General features: G+C 38.6%; 1 protein-coding gene across 21 annotated transcripts in view; it reads left to right on the forward strand.

The window, feature by feature from the left end:
- Positions 1 to 19,217, forward strand: part of NEBL (nebulette) — a 389,302-nt gene that overhangs the window by 333,219 nt on the left and 36,866 nt on the right. For 16 of the 21 annotated variants that reach the window (XR_010598237.1, XR_010598238.1, XR_010598239.1 and 13 more), the window contains 9 exons: positions 11 to 121; positions 2,018 to 2,128; positions 2,786 to 2,896; positions 4,035 to 4,145; positions 4,762 to 4,866; positions 8,904 to 8,996; positions 12,111 to 12,203; positions 12,603 to 12,694; positions 16,978 to 17,071. The exons of 2 other annotated variants lie outside the window; for them this stretch is intronic. Coding sequence is in view for 13 of the 19 variants with exons in the window: in XM_065582984.1 (XP_065439056.1) it covers positions 11 to 121; positions 2,018 to 2,128; positions 2,786 to 2,896; positions 4,035 to 4,145; positions 4,762 to 4,866; positions 8,904 to 8,996; positions 12,111 to 12,203; positions 12,603 to 12,694; positions 16,978 to 17,071 (921 nt within the window). In the remaining 6 variants the exon portion in view is untranslated. The remainder of the gene's footprint in view (positions 1 to 10; positions 122 to 2,017; positions 2,129 to 2,785; positions 2,897 to 4,034; positions 4,146 to 4,761; positions 4,867 to 8,903; positions 8,997 to 12,110; positions 12,204 to 12,602; positions 12,695 to 16,977; positions 17,072 to 19,217) is intronic. 3 more of the 21 variants (XM_065582985.1, XM_065582988.1, XM_008162817.4) reach the window with 3 other exon arrangements.

Below are 19,217 nucleotides of genomic sequence, written 5' to 3' on the forward strand. Positions count from 1 at the left end.
TATTTTGCAGAAAGAATATAGAAAAGATCTGGAAAATGAAATAAAGGGGAAAGGAATGATACTGATTCCAGATATTCCTGACATTCGGAGAGCAAAAAGAGCATCTGAAATTGTTAGCGAGGTCAGTGGATAAAGCATTTTAAAATATTGGGGGTTTTCTCAGTTTATTGGTTGCTTCAGTTAGTGAAAACTAGTCTCCGCTCTATTGAAAAGAGAGCTGAATATGGTTTAATGGGCTTTTAAAGAAACATTTGCTGAAGATTTAAAAAAAAATCTTGTATATTAAACATTTTAGTTTTTGGAACTGGATATTGGTGCGTATTGGCAAACATCTTGCAACTTACATTTATATAAATGATTAAATATATATTTGTGAAAGCTACTTCCCAAATGCAAAGCTGTTGCTGAAGGACCATTGTTGCTTGGACCTTAAGCCTGCAATTTATTCTGTGCTCATGGATGGGCGCAGGGGTCCGCCTGCACAGAACATGTTTCAGGATCTGGGCCTTAGTGCTTACAGTGCTGGCCCAAGTTCACATGGCAGTTCCCTAACACCAAATCCACAGCTTACCACGAGATCATGTAAACTTAAATCCACTTGAAGCCCTGCTTCTGTCAATGGCCTTCTGGGAAATGGAACATTTATTGTGACCAGAGTGAGTGTAGATGCATAGGGCCTGCCCTGCTTGCTTCAAGTTAATGAGGATACACATATCACCCAGTACTGTCCTTCTCTCAATCTTTTAAAAAGAAGAAGCCAGGAAGAAACCTCTCCCAGTCCATCCTCAACAGGAGAGGAAAAAGCAATCTTAACCCTTTTCACAGGTTATCTTGTCCTTTGTGAAAAAAGCGTGGGGTGAGAAGTGGGGTATGTTACCGCTAGGCTGATCAATTTCTTCCACTCAAAAAGAGATCAAGAAGTGAAAGCCTTTTAGCCCAGGCTCTTGGTGCCCTACAAGGTAAGAAATTAACCCTTTTTAATTAATAGGAGGGTATAGTCAATGTTCATTGAGCCATATAACTTGGGCAAGAAAAGAAAGAAAATGTATTTATTTTTGATCTGATTGTTTTCAGTAGGTGGAAGAACACCAAAACAGAAAGGAGTGCTCAGTATGGAATAGCTAAGAGCATAACTTATTTGCTTCTTTTATCAAACAGTAGAACTAAAACCAATATATGTAGTGTCTCAATATTTTAATTCCATTTGCTTATGAATGAGGGATGTATATTCTTTGGGTGTGATGAAGATGAAATAGTCATTGCCATTCATGATTACCAGATAGTTATAATTTATAGAACTGAAAAACCAAAACAACAAGGAGTCTGGTGGCACCTTAAAGACTAACAGATTTATTTGGGCATAAGCTTTCGTGAGTAAAAACCTCACTTCTTCGGATGCATAGCTATGCATCCGAAGAAGTGAGGTTTTTACTCACGAAAGCTTATGCCCAAATAAATCTGTTAGTCTTTAAGGTGCCACCAGACTCCTTGTTGTTTTTGTAGATACAGACTAACACGGCTACCCCCTGATACGAAAAACCAAAGATCATGTATAGAAGTATTGCCATTTGTCTAATGAGTGTGGTTCAGCAAAGACCTCATATCAAATTAGTAAATTACAACTTTTTTGCTACAAGAGCTCACTGGAAACACCTTTGTACTCATTAGATTTCTACCATAGACTTTTCATAAATAAATTATTTTTTTAAGGGAAGATTATGCTTGTATTGGGAAGACACCATACATAGCTTGTTACATTACATTCCACAGAGTTTTTAAAAATTCTTTGGAAGATAGTCACTACTATTTATATGGCCTGATTTTCAGACCATATTTTTGTGGCTGCAGTTTTGAACTTGTGAAATAGCTCCCAAAGTTTTGCTCCTACAGTTTGGTTTCCTGGCAGTTCGTTTCAGGTGTAAGGTTATGTCCACAAAAAAGGAGCTCTAGTTTGAAAATCTGGCCCATAAATATGTGGTTATAGTACATCTGATTATATGAAACTGTATCTTCACAGAAAGAATACAAGAAAGACCTGAAGACTGAAATTAAAGGGAGGGGCATGCAAGTGGGCACAGACACCCCTGAGATACAACGGGCCACAAAAGCTTCTGAAATTGCAAGCCAGGTTAGTACAGTATTTGGTGGAAGCTTTTAATTCAACAGAATATAATAAGCTACCTTTATTAAGAGTTCCGCTTTGTGACAAATCAGCACAGTAATGAATCAAATGTGTTAGGTTTCACAAAATTCATGGTCATGAGCTGATTAGAGTTTGGTGTGACACATTCCAACTCCTGGGAAAAGGTGAAAGTTTCATTACTTACTAACATCATCAGCACCATGATTAGGAGCTGCACCTGCTACCTTGACTAGCTTTTGGGCCTTAAAATAGGGTGCTGCTTGTTTGGCTAGGACTAGATGATAAATGGATGCAGAAATAGGGAAAATGCTTAAGGCCCTGCAGCCTTGATCTTGTACAGTCAGAGGAAGTGATTCATATCTACACAAGCCTCCAGTCAGGACTGTGAAAATGGAAGAGAGAGACTGAGATAAAAGGCTGCATGAAATTTTAGATAACGGTATTCTTAAAAGGATGTTTTAAGCTGGCAACAAGTGGAGTATAGATATACTGTAGGTAGACCCCACAGAGCTAATGCTATTAATATAAAAGCCATTTGGTATTATAAGGATTCTATTCAATGAAGGCACACAGATGAAAGCAGGATCCATATAAAGCTTTGGCTCTTGTACATCTGAGTATTGCCAATCCTATTCTTCACAGAAAGAATACAAGAAAGACCTAGAGACTGAAATTAAAGGGAAGGGGATGCGAGTGGGCACAGATACCCCTGAGATACAACGAGCCCAGAAAGCTTCTAAAATTGCAAGCCAGGTGGGTACAGAATGAAACATGTACATTATATTTAAAGTAAAATACAATAAGACTTTTAAATATATGTAACTTTAGTGCCCTTGTGGGCAAGATGGAGTCTGCTCTGCAGGCAGCTCTGGCCAAGAGAAGGTGCACGCAGGAAGGCAGCAGGGAAAGTCCCTTCCACCCCAGGGGCACCTGTTCCAAACCCCCCAGAGTGAACACACACACACCAGAATAGTACAATGAATATAGGAAAGGGAAATATTTATTTACAGAGGGATAAAAGGAGGAAAACAGGGGGAAATATAGGGGGAGCGGTAAAACAGGGTTGCATTCAACTCAAGGCCCCACAGGGCCCGTAATACCACAGTCTGAAAGGAGCAAACACCCAGCAATGTGTCTGCACACAGAGTTCAGGAGTCCTAGGCAAAGTTCCAGTCCAGTGGTGAGTCGTGGGTGCTCCTGGTCGTTGTCAGCACTAGTAAACTTTCCCCAACAAACCCCTCTGGTGCCCTCTTCTGCCGCTCTCTGCAAAGCCACACAGAGCGACAACCTTCCCGCTTAACTAGCTAACAGCCTCCTTCCTTATTCCCAATGCAAAGTCACAAGCCCCAGTACTCACGGCCCCATGCAGCTCTGGTTTGTCCTTCTCAGGTGATTCCTCCCTGTCACAGTGCTCCTCCTGGCTCCTATCCTGGGGTGTCCCCAGTTGGCCGCTCTGTCCCTCCCAGGCTTCAGGCAGGTTCTTGGCTCCTTCTCTCCATGAGGGCCAGCTTGCTGCAGCCCTTCTGTCTGGAGCTCCAGACACACACAAGTCATTCTCCCCTCTCTCTGCTGCTCCCCATCCTCAAACAGCGCTTCCTCCTTCTGGAACAATCATCATTTCCCCTCTCAGGAAAAAAATGTAAAGGGGCCATGCTCTCTAAACCCCAATGGGATTACATATATATATATAAAGTCATGTTGAAAGTTGACTGAACTAAGCATAGCTTGCAAAAAAAACTAGATTGTACAGCTACCGTCCATTGTTTGGAATCCAATGAGTGTTACAAGAATAGCTCTGAAGATAGCACACAAATTACAGGTACAACAGCACCTACACTAAAGGTTAGGATTATTGCAGATTTTAGGATTATTGAAGTTATGGCTTTTGCAGAAAGAATACAAGAAAGATCTGGAGACTGAAATTAAAGGGAAGGGGATGCAAGTGGGCACAGATACTCCTGAGATACGAAGAGCCAAAAGAGCTTCTGAAATTGCAAGCCAGGTGAGTACAGAATGAAGTAAAAGTAAGTGTTTTCATGTCTCACAAGAGTGTGCCCTAGGCACACATTGTGCAGTGCATGCTGTATTACCTCTTATTAATTAGAAGAATCCATACTGATATTAAATATATTTACATGTGGAAACCACATGTGGAACTAATTTTGGGCCTGATTTTCATTTACATTAAGGGCTTGTCTACACTTAAAACACTGCAGCTGCGTGTTTCAGTGAAGACAGTAGCTATGCCAATGGGAGGGGTTCTCCCATCAGCGTAGGTACTCCACCCCTCTGAGAGGGTGGTAGCTAGGTCAACAGGAAAATTCTCCCATCCACCTAGAGCAGTCTACACTAGGGGTTAGGTTGGTTTAACTGCGTTGATTAGAGATGTGGATTTTTCACACCCCTTAAGCGACATAGTTATATCAACCTAATTTCCTAGAGTGGACTAGGCCTAAGGTCCCTTTACACCACTCTGGCAGTGTAAAGGGGCTGTTAATTGGGACTAAATCATTTACAACTATTTTAATGTGCTTTTACATTATCAGAGTGAATACACATTTTGGATGTTCTAGCCGTAAGCAGAGATGACATGACCATGGTAAAATGGTGTTTTTCAGAAAATGTACAAAGATGAAGCAGGGAAGATGCTCTGTAACTACTGTACCATACCAGATACTCCAGAAATTGAGAGGATTAAGAATACTCAGAAAAACATCAGTTCAGTGAGTAGCAGCAGTTCTGCTTTTAGAAGTGATTTTTCACATATGTTCAGTATGAAATGAGCTCTCTCGTGTCCTGGCATAAAATGGGAATATTCAAGTAATTGTCCTTCAACCATATGCATAATTTTGCAATGGCAAAGACCATATCCCTATTTCTTTTAGAAAGAACACCTGTCTTTGTTAGACTTGACACTAATATTTTGAATTACTAAATCATGATGCTACCCACACCAAGACTCTCAATTATTTTTTAACCGAATAATTTTTTTTATCAACCCCTGAAGATAGCTTTATTACAAACTGTGTATTAAAAGGAGAAGAAACCTGGAGTGGCACCATTGTAAGTATAAGTTTTGTCATATGGTTATGGTCTAAAACTAGAAGAGAGCCTGTTACAAAATACATTTGACTTAAAAATATTAGTTCAATGGTTTTATGTTACATTGGACAAGAGATGGGTTTTTTACTTTATGCTAGATCCAGGTTTTAGTTTACCGCTAAATAAAAATCATAATGGCTCAGATTCCTAAAATTTCCCACTTTGTTCCCTATGTATTCAGTCCTCTTCACTTTTGTATGTTCATTAGTTCTGCTGTAGGTAATGCTCACTGTACTTCTAATCTAATAGTGGTTTCCCAAAAGAGAAAATGAATACAGGGAATTTAGTTGATGTGACCAAAGACTGTCCAGTTACTTATTATTCCGGCTGACTCCTTTGTAAAGGTCAGTAGGATGTCTGCTGGCTAATGTACTAATTTCCCAATCATTAGCTCAAAAAGAGCCAGTTGTCTAGAGGTAAAGGAATTCTATTAAAGCTGGTATTGTAAATTAACCTATGTTGTATTGCAACAAAATTTCAACATGTAAACAATGTTGCTTGAAATTTTTACCACTATCTGACCAGAGAGGTGACATTCCTGAGTATTGCACGTCATTTTAGCTACTCAATTACATTTCACTTCAAAAACAGGCTTGTTGCTAAATCTTTGTTCAGTTTAGCTGTATCACCCTCAACATTGCAGCATCAGAAGTGGAAGCAGGGAAAGGAGAGAAGAGAGGCCTCTGAGATAGGTTTGGGCAGTGGAGGCTCGTGTAGCATCTTCCTGCCATCACCACCACTCCAAGTGACTGCGGTTGGGAATAGTCTCTTCTCCTTTCAGAGAAGAGATTTTGAAGCACTGAACCTACTGCTTTCTGATACTATTTGCTGATGGGCCCAGCTGCCTCAGTTCTTGGCTTGCCATATTTGCTCCTTGCTGCTGTTTGTTGCCTCATGTTTGAACACTGCTGTGCAATGTATTATGGAGGCATGTTTTACGCTATGTCTCATGTTACAATAAAACAGTAATGTGCTAAATTCAAACACAAAAGGTAAAAAAGGGCAACCTGAGCTAGGCCCTCCCTGAATCCCATCTCCTGGCCCCACTCTTCCCCAGCAATTGTCGGCGGGAAGAGGGCAGCAGGTGGATCTGTGGGTCTAAATTCTATTGGGATTTGAGCCCCCTGCCAGTTAGGACTCAGAGCCATACAATCAATCTGCCACTACTTGGAGGAGTTTTGGCAAGCCTCAAAGTCCTGGAGCCTCCTAGGAAATTCCAGTAACTCTGTAAGGGCCAGCATGAGCCTGCAACACTGTGGCTTTTTAAAAAAAAATGGCCCCTTATATTTAGCTAATTATTTAACAAAAGCATATACCTTTATTTCTGAGATAAAAGTTCTGAACTCTGTCTCTTAACTGCACCCTCTCTCTGTGAAACCAGCCCATAACTGGGAACGATATGTTAATATACTATTGGCTCGTTCTCTTTACCTTCTGACCTTTTACTTTCCTGTGCAGCTTAGGTTAATAAAGGTAAGTTATTAAGCAATCTAGTGCTAAATAACTAGGGATGGTACTAGAGGCAACCACACTAAAGAAAAATTGGGACATTCTTTGATCCTACTTTTATTTGTTTCTCATTAGTTTGTCAGTGTCTCACACCTGGACTTTGTCAGGGTTAAAGAGACGGAGTTCCTTCTCTGCTAAAGAGGACAAAACAAACAGCTAGCTCTGCAGATAAAATCAATGCTTCTTTTTGTTTGCCAGCTGGAAGTGCTTTCCTAGCGCAACTTGCTCCAAATGATATGTCAGATCATTCACAGTAGGATCTTAACTGCACAGTCATCTCTTTCATAGTAAAATTCTTGTTCCAATATGTTTTATACCTCGTGATGGAGGAAGAAACAACATATTTTAGTTTAATGAGTACTGTATGTAAATCTCTTTACCTCCTTTTAACAAGTTTGTGCATTTTAACAATTTTAAAGAACTTACTCGTGAGCTGTCTCTCTTTTCACATGGTAAAATTCTACATAGCTGAAAATTTTATTACCTTAAAAATCAGATATGTGCATGTTTCACCCTCATCTGAAATACTGGGTAATACTGTTCACCCCACCCCAAAAGGCCATTGCCAAACTAAGAGTTCAGAGGAGTGAAGCAAGAATTATTTAGTGCATGGACAAACTCTCCTATGAAGATAGATTGAAAAGATTGAGGATTGTTTGCCATAGAGAGGAGGTGAGTAAGAGGGGACATTATAAAAGTAAACAGAAGGTAGACTGGAAGCTTTTGATCTCCTCATCTCATAAGACAAAAGCAAGGTGACAGCTAATGATATTGAAAGGTGGTAAATTCAAAATTCTAGCATAAATAAAGGAATGCTTTTCACAAAATCTGTAATTACACTGTGGAACTCATTGCCACAGAATGTCTTTGAGACCCAGAATTTAGCAATATGGATGATAAGAATATCCAGAGTTGTTATAATTAATACTAAAAAAAAAAGGTTTTGAAAGGATATAAAAGTCTCATGCTTCAGAGTTTAAGCCCATCCCTAATTATTATGGTCTAGAATAAGACTTTCATGAGGACAGGTTATTCCTTGTCTGACTACTGTGGGGTTTCTTGCACCTTACTTTCCAGCATCTGGTGCTAGAGATAGGTTACTAAACCAAGGGCCTTATCCAGTCTGATTGTTCCCATGTTACTAAAGAGAGAGAAACATTGTGTGTGGGTTTTGCACTTATGCTTCATTATTTATGTTTACTGAGGAAAACCAGAAAGCTCAATAAGTCTTGGTTTAGGAAAGCCAGAAATACTAAATGTTAAAGCTTTATTCTGTGAAGTCATGAGTCAAACTTGGTTTTATACTACCAGCCTAATAATACTAAATTGAATGGCAACATTGGCAACACCTATTACTCAAATTCCAGACATTTTTCTTTCAAATGAAATTTACCTGAAAGTTGTGCAATCTGCAGTGGTACATGAGGCTTATTTAAAGTATGGCAGCTCTTGGGATTTGTTGAATACTGTCTCCTTCAATACCCTGACTTATTGATTGTATTTATGCATTGTGTTTTGACCCCTATTAAAACCATTGGAATAAAGACAGGTAGTATAAAAATAGAATGGTATTTTTACAGATAAAAGCTTTGTTTTCAGTTGTAATATGTAGTCCTGTGGCTAGAAGATCTTGGATTCTAGCTCTGAATCAGCTTGCCATTTAACCAACCTGTACCTCAATATTACAGTCTGTAAATGAATAATAATATCTGTCCACCTTTTTAGACTACTTTGTGATCTAGGGATGAAAAAGGCAACATAAAGTCACGATCTTGAAAATGCTTATTTTTGTGAGTCTTTCCATTGCTTTCAGTGAGATTACTTAAACTTAATGTTACATGTGTAAGCATGTGCAGGTTCTGGTCTAAAATCTATTATTATTTAAAGTTAAAATTATCAATAGAAAATTTGTAAGAAATTGAGATCAAAAGGATGATGATGATAGATTACCTGGGTTACCTGTGGATATTAAAAAGTATAGAAAGATAGTGATAATTGAGCTGATTTTGGAAAAATTAAAATATTTGCTTTTCTTGAGTTATAGTCAGACAAGGTTAGAACTTGGAAAATTGCCTATGTCTTTTTTATGAGAACTGATGCTTGCATTCCTAAGTGGCTCATAATTATTTTTTTCTTTGTGTATATGAAGGTGTTTTATAAGAAGGGAGTAGGCTCTGGCACAGCAGTCAAAGAGACTCCTGAGATTGAACGAGTAAAGAAAAATCAGCAGAATATTAGTTCAGTAAGTGTTAGCAACATTAATTGTCCTTCCCCAGAGAAAAGTGGTCAATTTTTTTTTCATTTTATTATAAATATTACCTTTTCCTATCCTTCACCTTATTCAAATGCTACTCCATCAGATTTCCAAGGTTTAATGCGCTACATTAACATGGTTTTGGGGCTACACAACTTCAAAAGGTGTCATCATTAACGGGAAATAGATCTTTTTAAAATTAAATATATGATGACAGGATTTCATCTTTCAAAAAACAAACACCTTAACCATTTTCGCTATTGCTGTTTTAGAATAAATTCCAGCTACAACCTGCAACTTAGAAAAATGTCTTATTAACAAAACATTTTCCCCTTAAAAGTTGCTGCAAAGCTCATACGCTTTAGCTAGTTGTTTGGTATACAGTGCCAGAAGAGGCTTTGGGAGAAAACTGAGGACTGTGGCCTATTGAAGACAAGTTATACAGGTGGAGCTGATGAGACTGGTCCTTTAAATGAGATTGTTTAGCTATGGCTGCTTGAGACTCTTAGGCATGCGAACCACCATTTGAAAGTCAACTATCAAAATGACAGCTTCTTAGAAGAGGATGTACTCTTCAGTTAAAAGTTAAAAACTGTGGTAATTTGGAGAAAGATTTGAGGTCAGCTATCACCAAATAAGAAAAGGCACCTGTATCGTACACATGTCTGTGCATTTTTGCACACTGACTGCTGGTATCACTCTTAAAAATTTGATCAATTACATGACATCTCTTGCAACTGAACACTTTTTTTTTTTTTTATAAAAAGCAAACTGTTTCAAGTAATAGAGTCATAGCAGGAGGTATGATACTTTTTGTATCTGCTTCTCATAGGAAATAGGGTATTTTTCAACATCTATTGTACTCTAATTTCAGTCTTTACTGATTACAGGGTCAGCTGTTTAGTGTGTAGTCCCCCCCCCTCACCCCCCCGTGGCCAGAGGTCATTCTACAGCACTCCGCTTCTGTTTCCCCTCTTGGTTCCTGTGACACCTCCCGGGGTACCCTTGCTGTCACCTGCCCCTAGCATGAGGAATCCTTGTCTGTGGCTGCTGGGGGTCAGCTCTCCAACTCCACCAGCCACAGGCAACACAAGCACTCCCCTTTAGGCCTGGCAGGCCCAGCTGTCTCTCTGCAGATAGTGGTAGGCACACTCCAGCATCTGCCTGGAGTGTCCAGCCCCATGTCCACTGGACATTCATGATATTCACAGATCTGTTGCCCCCAAAGAAGCAGTAAATGTGAGCTTGCTAGCTTCACCTCAGATCACTGCTCTGCTTAAGACATAGCACTTAGATCTGTGTGTAGTGAAAACAAGCAAAAGTTTATTTAACAAAGAGAAGAGATTCAAACGATAGCAAGTAGAAATATTGGAAACAAATGGTTACATATAAAATCAAATCATAACTTGCGTTCTAGAACCTAGACTTGTATAGCTAGGTACTTTCATGTGATATTGAACAAAGTTCACCCCAAAGTCCTTCCAGTGTTTTTCAGCCAGGCCTGGCCGTGATCCTTTTTTCCTGAGACAAAACACACTGTCAGCTTGTCCCCTAGGTAAAGTGCACTGTATATCTCTTTGCAACCCCTGGAATATCAAAACTGTCCTTTCATCTTTATTAATAAACTGGACATTCTTGTGCTGTGTGTTACTTCCTATAGATTTTGCAGTCTCCTGTTGATTTTGCAGTCTTGATTAGCTGGTGGCTCAGTATGCAAATAGACTTGCATCATGAGACGCACAATACACAGTAACCAGTCAGAGAGCTAAGCATCTAATACACCCTGCCTAAACAGAACCTGTCTGAGGCATGTCACCTCCTGGTGACCTCCCTTTAACTTCAAGGCTTTAAGAACATAATTTTCAGTATAGATACATAAGTTTTTAAATGTTATCTGTACCTACATTTTACAAGGATTACAATAACCAGTGGGCTATTGGCTGTCGGGAAAGACCTTACCTGACACCATACGGTGAATTATTGTGAATACACTTGACCCAGGGCATCCCTGTAAAACTCTGTGTACTGCTGTGCCCTCTGCTATTTGGCACAAAGAGGTTCCTGAGTCTCAGTTCCTCAGTACCTCAAAAATACAACCCAAAATTATTTAAAACACTTCTCTTCTGGAGATTCAATTTATTCAACCTCAGGGTACATGCTGGCCCTCAAAGCCTCACTTCAGTGTTTCTCTCTTATTCCTGAAGCTTGTTCCAAATTCAGCAGTCTCTCCCAGGCTTCTCCTGGCTGGAGTTCAACCTTCTGGCTCTTACTTCTCAACTTCCCTGCTGTCATGGTCATCTCTGCAGGAGCCTTTCTCATTCCCTGCAGCTTCCTGAGCTTTTCCCCTTCACTGCAGCTTCCTGCTGCCCTTTATAGGGGGAATCTGCTGTCTTCCATCAGGCCCCATCCAGCCATTAATGCTGCAAAGGTGGGCTGGAGTAATTCCTTCAGTAATCAGGGTTGGCTGTCCCCAAGCATCCAGCCCATCACCCTGTTATACTGATATAGTATGTGACCCCAAATACCACATTACATAGAAATGTCAGCACAGGTAGGCAATTTTCATTTATTTTTGGAAAATTTATATTTTCCTGTGACTTTTTTTCTTCATCACTTCTCATCTCACTTTGATTCATGTTGTTACGATTCTGATGCTTGCCATTGGGTACTGTCCTAACCAGCTAAGGCAGACTAGGGGAGGCGTCTCTCAGTGCTCTCAAGTAGTGATCTTATTGAAGTTATATGCTGGTTATTTGTAGGGGATTTTACCACTTTCACCACCCTCAAGATGAAGCACCCCATGGAAAGCAGCCTTTAAATTAGCCAATGCCATGGGATGAATCTTCCACGCTGCACGAGGCCAAACATGAGCCCTGTGCTGGGTTCAGTAAAACCTGATCCCACCCATGTGGACCAGGAATCAGAATGATTACTGTTTAGAAAAATAATAAATATGATTATTCTTAAAAGTTCCAATGTATATAATATTACTATGTAAGGCCTAACTGTGCATTAGGCATAGGAGAAGGATTACAAAATGTTTGTTGTGCTTTTCTAGGTCTCCTTTAAGTTAGTAACTTTTTTTAAATATCCATTGTTCAGATAAAATACAAAGAAGAAATGAAGCATGCCACAGCAATTTCGGATCCTCCAGAAATAAGGAGAGTTAAGGAAAACCAGAAGAATATTAGCAATGTGCGACCCTTATTCATTACTTTCATTATACTGTATTTTCTCTGTTTTATTGAATGTCTTGGTTCTAAATGAATAAATCCATGATGTTTGCATTAATTCTACTTTGTCAAAAAGACTATTTAACGATTTAACTATATAATCTTCCCTCAATGTTGAGCTTTGATTAACATTAATGGGAATTACCTACTCATATCAAAATAACATTATACACTTAATGTATGAATTTGAGAATTTGCAAAAGGATCAGCATTAAGTACCATGTGGATAGAAGTGTGTGTTCATTAATGAATGCTATTTTCTAGTAAATTGCTTTACATTATTCTTTAATCTCTATTAACAGAGCACAATACTTTCGTTACTTGGAGCTCTCTGTATAATTTCTAATACCCTGTTTACCAGGTTCAGTACAAAGAACAGCCTTGCAAAGCTACGCCTGTGACTGTCACCCCTGAGATGGAAAGAGTCAAGAAGAATCAAGAAATTGTCAGCTTGGGAAGTTGCTTTAATTTTCAATTTAATTTTATGTTTTTCCTTACATAATCATCTGATCTATAGATTTCTTACAAAACAAGTCTCCACAAAAAATGTTTGTTTTCCTTAGTTGAGCATATACTCAAAAAGAAATATATATCTTTCAGGTCATAAATCTGACTAATACAGTCCTCCTCATGTTTCTCTGGCCATAACTGGCTACAATTAAGTGTGGACTCCAATTAATCCCTCCTTTGTCCCCCTTCCTTTGGGGGAGGGATAGCTCATTGGTTTGAGCATTAGCCTGCTAAACACAGGGTTGTGAGTTCAATCCTTGAGGGGGCCATTTAGGGATCTGGGGCAAAAATCAGTACTTGGTCCTGCTAGTGAAGGCAGGGGGCTAGACTCGATGAACTTTCAAGGTCCCTTCCAGTTCTAGGAGATAGGATACCTCCATTAATTTATTAATTAAAATTAAAAAATTCCTCCCCCCCAAAAAACTGCCCTAAATTGGTATCCAATGACAAAAAAGACCATCTCAAAATCCTACTGCTGGGCAGAAAGATGTGTAAGAAGGCAGGGCATTTAGTTATCATACTTCACCATCCTCGCATTCCCGAAGCACTATCTTCATCCTTTCTGATCTGTCTTCAAAGACACACTGGTTACTCTGCTCAGCTGGACTCCCAAAAGGAGTGTGAGGTATGCTCGTGCGGTGGGATCTTCCAACCCAGAGATTTTGAGGGTTGGAGCCAACTAGTGAGGTGACTGCAACGAAGGCAATGAGGACATGTGAGTGTGTTTGGCTCCAATTTCCCTCCATTTATACCACCAGCCAAAGTATCCATCCTCACCATCTAGAAGTTAGCTGATTTCATAGATTCATAGATTTTAAGACCAGAAGGAACTATTATGGTCCTCTAGTCTGACCTCCTGCATAACACAAGCCAAAGACCTCACACAGCATTTTCTGCATCAAGCCCATAACTTCTCTTTGATCCAGAGCATATGTTTTAGTCAGGCAACCAGTCTTCAGTTAAAGACTTCAAGTGATGGAAAACCCACTACATCCATATATAAGTTGTTGCAATGGTTAGTAGCTCTCACTGTTAAAAATCTGTGCCTTATTTCTAGTCAGAATGTATCTAGCTTCATCTTCCAACCATTAGATCGTCTTATACTTTTTTCCCACTAGGTTAAAGAGCTGTCTAGTATCAGAAATATATTCCCTGTCTGTAGGTACTTGTAGCCTATGATCAAGTCACTTCTAACCTTTTCTTGGATAAACTAAATAGATTTATCTTCTTTAGTCTATTGCTATTATATATGATTTCCAGACCTCTAATCATTCTTGTAGCACTTTTCTGAACCCTTTTCAGGTTTTCAACATCCTTTTTGAAGTGTGATCACCAGACATAGTATTCCAGTAATGGTTTTACTAATGCTGTATACAGAAGTAAACCGCCTCCCTAATCCAACCTGATTTTCCCCTACTTATGTATCTAAAGATCAATGCCACTTCATTATGGCGTTGTACTAGGAGCTCATGTTCAGCTGGTTATCTATCATGACCCCTATGTCATTTTTAGAATACCTGCTTTCCAATTAACAGCTCCCATCTTGAACACTCTTTGTTCCTAGATGAATGACCGTGTATTTGTTTGTGTTTGTGTGTGTTCAAATGAGATCTTACCAAATGATCCAGTTTAGTCTGTAAAATTGGCCTGTCCACATCATTGTTCACCATTCCACCATTCTTTGTGTAATCTGCAAATTTTACCAGTAATGATTTTATATTTTCTTCCGGATCATTGGTGGTAAAAGTATTGAACAGCTTTGGGCCAAGAACAGGTCCACTCAGGACCATAGTAGAAACACCCCCATTGGATGCTGAATCCCTATTTACAATTATTTTTTGTGATTTCTCCGTTAATCAGTTTTTAATTAATTTAATAGAGGCTACATTGATTTTGAACAGTGCTAATATTTTTTATCAGAATGTCATCTAGGACTAAGTCACATACCTTACAGAAGCCTAAGTATATTATATCAACACAGTTACCTTTATCAACCAAATTTGTGATCTCATCAAAAAATAAGACGTTTGTTTGGCAAGACTTGTTTTCCATAAATCCATGTTGATTGGCATTAATTATTCTACCAACTTTTAATTCTTTACTGATTGTGTTCCATCTCATCTTCACCATGATTTTGCCCAGGGTTAATATCAGGCTAACTGGCCTATAGTTTCCCAGGTCATGCTGTTTGCTCCTTTTGCATATTGGTACAACACTGAACTAAGTGATTGGGCAACAAAATGGCAAATGAAATTTAATATGGATAAATGTAAAGTTATGCACATTGGAAAAAATAACCCCAACTATACATACAATATGATGGGGGCTAATTTAGCTACAGCAAGTCAGGAAAAAGATCTTCGAGTCATCATGGATAGTTCTCTGAAGATGTCCACGCAGTGTGCAGAGGCGGTCAAAAAAGCAAACAGGATGTTAGGAATCATTAAAAAGGGGATAGAGAATAAGACTGAGAATATATTATTGCCCTTATATAAATCGATGATATGCCCACATCTCGAATACTGCATGCAGATGTGGTCTCCTCATCTCAAAAAAGATATACTCGCACTAGAAAAGGGCAACTAAAATGATTAGGGGTTTGGAACGGGTCCCCTGTGAGGAGAGATTAAAGAGGCTAGGACTCTTCAGCTTGGAAAAGAGGAGACTAAGGGGGGATATGGTAGAGCTTTATAAAATCATGAGTGATGTGGAGAAAGTGGATAAGGAAAAGTTATTTACTTATTCCCATAATACAAGAACTAGGGGTCACCAAATGAAATTAATAGGCAGCAGGTTTAAAACAAATACAAGGAAGTTCTTTTTCATGCAGCGCACAGTCAACTTGTGGAACTCTTTACCTGAGGAGGTTGTAAAGGCTAGGACTATAACAGTGTTGAAAAGAGAACTGGATAAATTCATGGTGGTTAAGTCCATTAATGGCTATTAGCCAGGATGGGAAGGAATGGTGTCCCTAGCCTCTGTTTGTCAGAGTGTGGAGATGGATGGCAGGAGAGAGATCACTTGATCATTACCTGTTAGGTTCACTCCCTCTGGGGCACCTGGCATTGGCCACTGTCGGTAGACAGGATACTGGGCTAGGTGGACCTTTGGTCTGACCCGGTACGGACGTTCTTATGTTCTAACATGCATGAGTTTAATGCATTACCTTTAGATGTGTACTTCCTTTAATTAAAAAAAAATGCAAAGTACATTTAAATAAACATGTGATTTTGACAATTGATTTTAATTCTCTCTGTTCCCTTGTGCTCTCTGTCATACTCCTCTGTGTACTCCATCACCCCGGATAATCAGCAATGGAAATAGTGCATGCAATTTGGAACATGGATGTATCCTTTATGTGATCTCTGGGTTTATTGGTTTGTTTTTTTATATACACTGGGTGCCATTAAAATCTCGACACTTACCATTTGCTCTCATTGAATTTACTGCAGTATTTGTGGGATGCCCTATTCTAAGTGGAGGGAGTACCATAAATACGATAAACTTTAGTACAGTAAATGCCAAGTTATTAATTGGTGTACATAGTGTTTCTGTTTCAGAGTAGCAGCCGTGTTAGTCTGTATCCTCAAAAAGAACAAGAGTACTTGTGGCACCTTAAGAAATATATATACATACAGAGAACATGAAAAGGTGGAAGTAGCCATACCAACTGTAAGAGGCTAATTAATTAAGATGAAGTATTATCAGCAGGAGAAAAAAAATTGTATCCTCACACCTTCTTGTCAACTGTGTAAAATGGGCCATCTTGATTATCACTGCAAAAGTTTTTTTTCTTCTGCTGATAATAGCTCATCTTAATTAATTAGCCTCTTACAGTTGGTATGGCTATTTCCACCTTTTCATGTTCTCTGTATGTATATATATTTCTTACTATATGTTCCATTCTATGAATCTGATGAAGTGGGTTATAGCCCATGAAAGCTTATGCTCAAATAAATTTGTTAGTCTCTAACGTGCCACAAGTACTCCTGTTCTTTTTACAGTGTTTCTGTGTGTATGTACACACAAGTACATAAATAATAAAAATCCATAGGAAGAATTCAAGGTTATTTTTCAAGAATCAAGTTTTATAAGCTTTAATAAATTTCAAATGCAGTTTATCCTTTGATTTGTTTCCTGGATGACCTTTTAAATTATACGCTTTAATGTAATGTAACATGGTTTTGTTGAAATAGTATATGCCATTTTTATTCTGTGAAATAATAGGTTCACTATAAAGGGCAGCCTGCCAAAGCTACTTCTGTGAGTGTCACTCCTGAGATAGAGAGAGTCAAGAAGAATCAAGACAATATCAGCTCGGCAAGTTGTTGAATCTTTTTGCTCTGTTTATTTTCATAACAAGGGTATGCTTTTCAATTTAGATTTGATGTCATAAATGCATCCCTTTGCACCATCCGTTTGAAGGTGAATTCTTAATCTTTGAAAATATATACTGCACGTACCACCATGGGCAACAAAAGTACCCATGCTTCCCATAATTACTATTACACAAAATGCAAGTGGATATCTGGGGCAGTGCTCTACAAGGAGAAAGTCGTCCTATGTCAATCTGGATTCTGTTTGAGAAATCTTAGTCTCTTGTTACCAAACTTCAGAAGTAAACTCTAGGGTAAAGGACAAAAAGAACTAGAATTCTCAACTCAATGCAAGCTCAGCTTTTTTGATTCAAAACATGGAAACTTGAACATAGATTTCTGTTCCATGTTGCCTTATGTTGTGCTTTATCCATATCGGAGATGACTGGTCCAAAAGGGATCCTATTGCCTTACTATCAATGAGTAAGGCTGTATATTTGTCTTGGATTTCATGATTCATTATGTTCAAGGCTTTTGTTTCTGTTTTTAACTGGCCATTAATTTTTTATCATTATGACATTTTCTAAGTGTTTGAGAGGGATAGATGGATGAGTGAACATTTGAGTAAACTTTAGAGGAGGCTGTTAGAGAGCAGGGAATTAGCAAAGTGGCATAGGGACAGAAACAAACAGTCAAGCAACTTGCAGGGAGTGCTCCAAGCACCAGAACACAACAGGTGAAATCCTGGGCCCAAAGACATCAGTGACAAAACTCTAATTAACTTCAATGAGGTCAGGATTTCATCTAGAGCAGGTGTTGGACAAGAGGTGTTGGAAGAGAGGTGATAGTAAAGAACACCCTAAAACTTAGACAGTGTTTATCAGAGAGAGTAGAGGAAGCTGGGTTTGTCAGAGAGACTACATAAGAGGCAGAGGAACAATAACTGTTGATCCAAGTGACCATGAGATGCCCTTAAATGTAAGAACAAATGTAATTTAGATACCTGGTTCTGAGCTATTTAATTTCTTTATCGCAAAAATGTACTCATGAGTTTTAATTATTTTAATCATTATTCCTGCAAACTAAGATATTTTTACAAAGACTTTCCCCAAAATTGCCTTGATAAATGCTCTGCCATACTAATGAGCAGTGGCTCAGAGATGTAATGAAATGCATTGGCAGTAATTATATGATGTAAGATAAGTATGTTGGTATCAAGAAAGACAGTTACATTTTAAATTTTCATTGTATACTGTTAAAGCACATTTATTTTAAAAAACCACTGCCTAACAAATCTTTAGAGACTATGTTGTAGTTTATACTGTGGATTGCTCAAGGATTATTAAACAAACAGATATTCATTTATCTGCTGAATAGTTGGGATTATATTCTATTAGCCTCTCAGTATAAAAGCATATTATCATAGATTTGTGCACATGCTTTGAAAGGAGATACCTTTGAGTGTAAATGCATGGATATATCTAAAATGATATATATTTGCATGCAATCTGCATGTTATGGTTCAGAAACGAAGACTAAGATGAGTGTCCATTAGTGAAAGTACTCCAGTCTACTGGAATGACACAGAAGTCTATGCTAATTGACTCCCTCTTTCCAACTAGAAACATTTGCTGTATTAAAAACTTGACAATTGCTATTTGCAAGTAATTAATGTTACTGTGCTATCCCTGGCATTCAGTATGCTAAGTATATATACCACAGCAATATTAATTAGGCACAAGGTAACATTGTAGATAGTAATGACGACTGCTGCACATGCAACACATAGGGCATAAATGCTCATTTTCTAAATGTACCAAGATTGGTGCAACCATTTTGCACCTGTGCTTCTGGCAAAGTCTGGGCATAGAACTGGCATATGCAGCCCTGGGAAGATCTCCCAAATATCAAGGGGATCAATCCTCTGGTGACATAAAAGTTCTTACAGCATTCTCTATCCCTGCTGGAGGAAAGAGATAGGGACTATGTAGGGAAGATCTGGTAGTTCAGTCTCCATATTCCGTCTGAGCACAAGCGCTAACACCTTTCAGAGAGCCAATTATGATGGTATTTTTTGTAATGTTCACTTTGACTAGTAAGAACTTGTTCATGACCTATTTCACATATACCATTGAACAGTCAAGAAGTTT

The sequence above is a fragment of the Chrysemys picta genome, chromosome 2 (genome assembly GCF_011386835.1).
Source record: "Chrysemys picta bellii isolate R12L10 chromosome 2, ASM1138683v2, whole genome shotgun sequence".
NCBI classification, from domain to species: Eukaryota; Metazoa; Chordata; order Testudines; family Emydidae; genus Chrysemys; species Chrysemys picta.